The sequence below is a fragment of the Penicillium manginii genome (genome assembly GCF_028828005.1).
Source record: "Penicillium manginii strain IBT 31320 chromosome Unknown utg000005l:1.0-5665137.0:1.0-5668048.0, whole genome shotgun sequence".
Lineage (NCBI taxonomy): Eukaryota > Fungi > Ascomycota > Eurotiomycetes > Eurotiales > Aspergillaceae > Penicillium > Penicillium manginii.
In genome coordinates this window covers 5202435-5208434 of record NW_026643106.1, presented here as the reverse complement: position 1 = coordinate 5208434, position 6000 = coordinate 5202435, and the positions used below count along the sequence as shown (strand labels likewise).

The following is a 6000-nucleotide window of genomic DNA, read 5'->3' as shown; positions in this document are numbered from 1 at the left end:
AGGTAGAATAGGTTCGAGAGCTGGTTTCTTCTTGATACTGTTGTATTAGCGATTACACCTCACCGGGTTTAACTAGACGATTGGTAATATATATAGTAGCACGTAGTGCTTCTAGCCACAAATCGGATTTAGTATTAGTATTAATTATTATCGTCCTAGCGATCTAGATAAGATATTGGCCTAATTATTCCGCTAAACCATTGGCTTTATAAGCGTATGGAGTAATAAAGGTATAGGTTTGTCCCTTCTCAACACACTAGTGAGTAAATACTTAAAATTCACTAGTATTATCAAGGTACTACTCTTTTAGATATAAGCCACACTAGCTCTTAACAGATTCGGCGAAATCGATTAGTGTCTGAGTAGCCTTATCTTTAGTTCTCAAGCAGATAACCCAACGGCATTAGGTCTTATTATCAGCAATGACTATAGCGTATTTAAGACCCCTATAGTATCTAGGGTGATCTACATTAAATCCTTTAGGACTAATTGTCTATAGATCAGTATAAAAGTAGTCTCCGGCCTTCTCTATACACACTTAATATATACGGGAGACCTTCTTTTTGGACTTTGCTATAGTATAAGAAGGATAGTGAAATTCTTTATCAGTAACCTTAATACCCATCTGTTTTGTAGTTACATATAGCTTCGACAAATCTGTGTGTCCGAGACAACGATAGAGAACGTCCATCATAACTGCTTCTATTACAATCTGATTAATTAGTTGATTACTCTTAGTGTATAACAGGAAAGGTACATTTGTATAAAAAAAATATTCTCCCGCAACGATTATTTAAGTCTACTTTATATATAGAGAAATCTCGGTCACTATAGTATATTCCGAGATCTCTACAAAACTTACACGTACTAATAATATTAAAACGAACACTAAGTATATAATAGGCGAAGAATTCAATATTATAGAGTAATCTATTATCTTGAATCATAGTAATTGTTACCTTGCCGTGACCTAGTACTTTGCCTTCGACTCCCCCGGATATAGACTATGTGAAGGCCTCTTTTCTAAGAGCAACGTAATCGGTGAAGAACTCTCGGTTCATATAGACGTGAAATCCTGTGCCTGTATCCATAAGCTATTGAAGCTTCTTATCTTGAGGTTTAATACGAATCTGCGGTTCAGTAGGACAGATTTTAACTGGACACTTACGGGTTACAACTGCTATTATACTGCTTTGGAAGCGACTAATTAGTTGATCATCGGACAATCCTCCTTCACAGCGTATGTATAGTGCGGAGGGGACGATATTTGGGTCGATCGCCATGTTGTTTCGGAGCTGTAGCGTGATTTCTAGGATCTCAAGAGTCTCTTTTAAGTTACCTAGCTGCTCGGAGAAGTTAGCAACAGTCTGATTCGAGTCAGAGAACACGCTTGAAGGGTGAGATTGTTTTCCTGCAGGAAAATTAGGCTCCCTTATAGGGTTTTAGCCGTCGTTTATAGCATTAAGGATTTCTTTCTAATCTTTGTAAATACCGGTAAATCGATCGGCAGCATCCTCAGTAATAGCTATACCTAACTATCCTTAGTTGTAGATATTACTTATTGGGGTTGGGAGATCAGCTGCAGTTATAGCTATAGAGCCGGTTACTTTCGTTAAATCTAGTATAGCACCAGTATCTTGCTTTACGTCTTGTAGGGGCCAGGGTTGCCCATTATCCTCACCACGCTTATAGGTCTATATATTGCCTGAAGTCTTGAGGCCCTTATATCTAAGATCTGGACGTAGGCAGAAGTATATATCAGTATTATAGGATCCCTTCTTACAGTGACCATATTTCCTATCCTTCTTTCTAAGCTTCCGTCGCTTGTTGTAATAATCGGTATCGGAAGTACTATTAGGCAGGCAACCTTTTTACTTGTCGAGAGATAGAAGCTTATACTTCTTATTCTTATTCTTTTTGTTATCCTTGTTGTCCTTATTAGAACCTGAACCGACGGTCGCACCGGCATACACAGGTGTGCGACGGCGGACAGTTGTAGTTATTTAGATATCGTGGATAACCTTATTGTATAAGGTATTAGTATAGTCTTTGGGCTTGCAGTTCGATGTGTGGAGGGTTTGAAGCCATCAGTTGGCAACTATTATGTCGAATGTTGCAATTCCTACTAAGACGTCAGATAGTATAGTAAACGCGCTAAGCGTATGGCCAGCTTCTTTTGCCTTTAAGCACACATCAGTATATACATTGATGTATCCGTCTATAGTCTCGTAGGTTGACTCTTAGACGTTCTTATAAGCTTACTATGTAGTGGTCCCGGTATAGATACCGTAGCCCTTGCACGTATTGTGGAGAATTCGCCAGATATCGTCTGTAAAGCGAATATCTTCCTTATCACGGCCGATTTTAATCTTGTTGTATAGGTCTTTCGAAAGGCCGTTCAGGAGGATAACTGCGGCTGCTTCGCTGTGAGAGCGCCACAGGTTAGTATTAGCATCGTCAATATCAGGATGTATAAGTTCATCGTCGATGAGGGCACCGACATGACGACCTTTAAGAATAGCTCTTGTATAGCGTTCCTATTCGGTCCAGTTGCTCTCGCCTATCAGCTTGAGCTCAATTTCGCCAAGCTTCAGCTTGTCGGGGAGATCGGTGGCTTAATTGATCGGAATAGTCTCTGCTCGCGACGTATTACACCATCTGGCTTTGAGCTCTTCCTTGGTACAAGCGGGGGCTTGCTGAATGTTGCCAGTATTAGGTACAGGAGGCTGCCCTGCGAGTGCGGTGTATGGATTGCCTGCAAGAGGGTTACCGGCAGGACGATTGCCAGCGGCGTCGTTGATATTATCGCTCATCGTGACTCTTTGTTAACTTCTTTGAAGTCAAAGTTGTTGATCGTAGGATCGAGCGTTGGGCTTCGGTTCCGTCTTTAAAACCACTTTTCTCAGCCACAACTTGTTGAAAACTCTTTCTGAGTCGAAACACTAGGAAACTGAGTGCGGCTCAGCTCTAGTTCTTGCTTCCAGGATGGAATTCCCGAAAGTGGATGGGTGGCAAGGGTCTTGGCGTAGATCCTCGGCCCCACAAGTGATAGTCGCGGCGTCGATATCGACTTCTTGGCGCGAAAACCACAGGAAGTTGAGAGGTATGGAAACCTCCGAATTTGAGATGAATCTGTATGGCGACAGATCAAAAATTTTGTCCAGATTCGACGAAAAATTCGCTGTATTCCACGCGTTGTTGACGACGTCGTGGGAGATGCGAAAAAGGTGCGAGTATCACCCAAGGGGAGAGAAAAATGAGCTGCTTGTAGGGTGACTACTAGCAAGCCGGGCTCATAACCTACTGGAGGCACAGGAATGAGGATACTCGCATGGAGAGACTGAAGATGGTGGTGACATGAAGATGCTATGGAGCGAAGCTATCTACATGGCAGGCACGGTGGGCACCGGCTGACTCAGCAACCTGGGGCCTGAGGCCTCAGGCCTCAGTAGATTCTTCTTGTGAGGTAGCACGCCAGGAATCTTGGCTCTCATATATATCTCTAGCTCGTGAGTTATTCTGTAAAATAAGCCCATCTTTCAAAGCCTGTTGGCTGCCATTTTTCATTTAAATTAAATCTACGGACCCTTAACGCCAATTTCATGTTGATGGATACTGGCCTCGCGGATCGATGAGTTATCCGACTAGCGACCTCGTATTTTCGCCTCTTCCTCTATCAGCGCGCCCCGGAAGACTATCTCCAAGTGGTGGCCTGTTGGCTTTCTTTTTTCTGCTTATATCTTCTTCATCATCGGTGGTGCCTTGATCGGATCCTAACTTTCTGCAGGATATACGACCTGCAGTCAGTGGAAAGGTTCCTGGCTACAATCACGGCACCCAGAGCTGATTGAAGAAGCCTCGTATGTTCAAAATACACTGACGCTTCGTGTGATTTGCAGAGCAAACTCAAGCAATGGTTGAGTGTCGTGGTGCAACATTCGTAAAGAATAAGATCGACGAAAGTACACACCTCATTACCATCGCTGAGTGCTACGCAAGCAGCACGCGCACCATCAGAAGTCGGTGTCGGCGAAATGCCTATATTTGCAGATGCTAATGCCTCAAATCTATACATTAGTCCAGGAGGCTATTAAAGGCTCTACTTGCGAGATTGTCTCAATTGACTGGTTATTGGGATCAATCAGCGAGGAACAATATCTGGATGCTGAAGAGTTCTCGATCGAGAGGCGTTTAAGGCGCTCTGTATCTGCCGCGAGTGAATCAACTTCCCAATCCCACAGGACACGCAAGACCAGATCAGCGTCAGGTCGCAGCGATGACGAGACCACGTAACAAGTCAGTGGCAATGTATCAAATTCCCAATCCCACAGGAAACAAAAGACCAGATCTGTCTCAAGATCAATTGAGAACGTTGGCGAGTCCACAGAGCTAGTTATTGCCAAGATTCTGGCCAATCTCTCGTCAGTCTCGGCTATGGTAGACAAAGCAAGCCACAAGGCAGAAGAGGGTAAGTGCCCTCTGCTATCCAATGATGTTCTGACTGTTAAAACTGTGATCCTTAACCCTTTCAGCTAAGGGATAAAAGCTTGCCATCCTCAAGGAAGAGGAAGGCGTAATTTGGGATGCCACAATGGTCGAAGACCTTTCGGCGTTGTATGGAATTCCGGGAGAGAAGTGGAAGGGATGCGCTGCGAGGATAACTCGGATGCGAGTGATTTTTGACACCGAAATGCCTAACTATTACACTCTGGTACGCCATACTTCCCCGAGCCGCAGACTCCATTGCTCACGCTCGGAAAATGGTCGTCTGGAGGAAGCATTTGCTACCGTCGAAAAAAACTTCGAGTTGTCCACTGGCCTACCCTGGAGTCAACGCACCAATCTACCCAAGTACAAGAAGGCAATCTTCATTAACTTTGAGAACGAGGCAGACCAGAGCCACGAAGACCTTCTGTCGGCAGTTTGCGAAACTTGTGAATTTAGACAACTTGCCCCTCGTCGAAGCTTTCTGCTACACCGCCAACTCAGCCCACTCTTACAGAAGAAAGCAACATCCACCCAGCATTCCGTGCACACTGCTTGTGCACTTTTGAGGAGAATTTCTGAAGTCCAGAACCAGCCTCAGGATTACAGTAACTGTCGGGCTGGGCCTGGACAACACGCACTTTTGTTGTTATGCGAAGTTGAGCTCGGCAAACAATGTGAGCCCTCATGTTGCAGGACGAACCAGTGGAGGGCAACTGCCGCATGGCTGAAATCAAACACGGCATGAAATTTCAGTCATGGTTTGATGGCGGCAATTTACTTGATGACATGATTAGATAAGAAGCCCCTAGTCCCTGCTCTAGATATAGAGACGTATGTCTTCACCCCCGCTGCTTTGGCGGGCCCGGCATTTTCGATACATAATTCATGGTCGATCTATCCTGATTCTGTATGCCACCAGCTGCAGCCCGAGTGGTACTAACAGTGTTGAAGACCACCGATGGCTTAGAATTCAAAGACTCGAGCTTCTCGGCCCATTTTGATCTGTCGCTTTCCTGCAAAGCTTCGAGCTTTGGAGACTGTGCGCTTGTGATTCTTCTTGACACTGTCTTGACGGAGGAGAACGGGTCCGAGGCTAGTAGTGTTGCGAATATTTCCGAGCCCACTGCTCCATTGGAGCCAAAGACAGCTGCTGTCGACATTTTCAAAGTGTTGTAGGTTCGAGATGTCCAAAGTGTTACAGCTTCACAATAATCAGGCTACGCTTAAGGTGCGTCATGCCGAGGGCGTACAACATGTGACTAGCCGGCCCACCGTGTCGGAACAAAAGCAGCAGTGGAGACCGAAGAACGGAGATACTATCTCCCATTTAGATTGATCATTATTATGCCCACATAAATTGCCAGTAAGGGGCTTTATACTGTAGCAATTCAGACTCGTTGATATCCTATTGATGCGCAGTATGATTTACTAAGCAGTATTCCGACTCACAGGACCTCCCCTGTTTGCGCCTCAGGCAACAACCCCTCGGACCTTAACGTAATTCACATGCGA

At 44.8% G+C, this 6000-nt stretch overlaps 4 protein-coding genes across 4 annotated transcripts; 3 read left to right on the top strand and 1 right to left on the bottom strand.

The window, feature by feature from the left end:
- Window positions 1-2261: 2261 nt before the first annotated feature.
- On the bottom strand, window positions 2262-2813 carry N7533_008267 (uncharacterized protein; the record flags this gene model as incomplete). The annotated part of the gene is made up of 2 exons (XM_057104917.1): window positions 2262-2537; window positions 2721-2813. 2 exons carry the CDS (start codon window positions 2811-2813, stop codon window positions 2262-2264), a joined length of 369 nt encoding a protein of 122 aa, XP_056959874.1.
- A 1100-nt stretch (window positions 2814-3913) lies between these two features.
- On the top strand, window positions 3914-4543 carry N7533_008266 (uncharacterized protein; the record flags this gene model as incomplete). Its single annotated transcript, XM_057104916.1, has 4 exons — window positions 3914-4019; window positions 4079-4289; window positions 4332-4468; window positions 4533-4543. The coding sequence occupies 4 exons, from the start codon at window positions 3914-3916 to the stop codon at window positions 4541-4543; spliced, it is 465 nt and encodes a 154-aa protein (XP_056959873.1).
- Window positions 4544-4591: 48 nt separating this feature from the next.
- N7533_008265 (uncharacterized protein) lies at window positions 4592-5233 on the top strand (the record flags this gene model as incomplete). The annotated part of the gene is made up of 1 exon (XM_057104915.1): window positions 4592-5233. One exon carries the CDS (start codon window positions 4592-4594, stop codon window positions 5231-5233), a length of 642 nt encoding a protein of 213 aa, XP_056959872.1.
- Window positions 5234-5397: 164 nt separating this feature from the next.
- Window positions 5398-5664, top strand: N7533_008264 (uncharacterized protein; the record flags this gene model as incomplete). The annotated part of the gene is made up of 1 exon (XM_057104914.1): window positions 5398-5664. One exon carries the CDS (start codon window positions 5398-5400, stop codon window positions 5662-5664), a length of 267 nt encoding a protein of 88 aa, XP_056959871.1.
- Window positions 5665-6000: the final 336 nt, after the last annotated feature.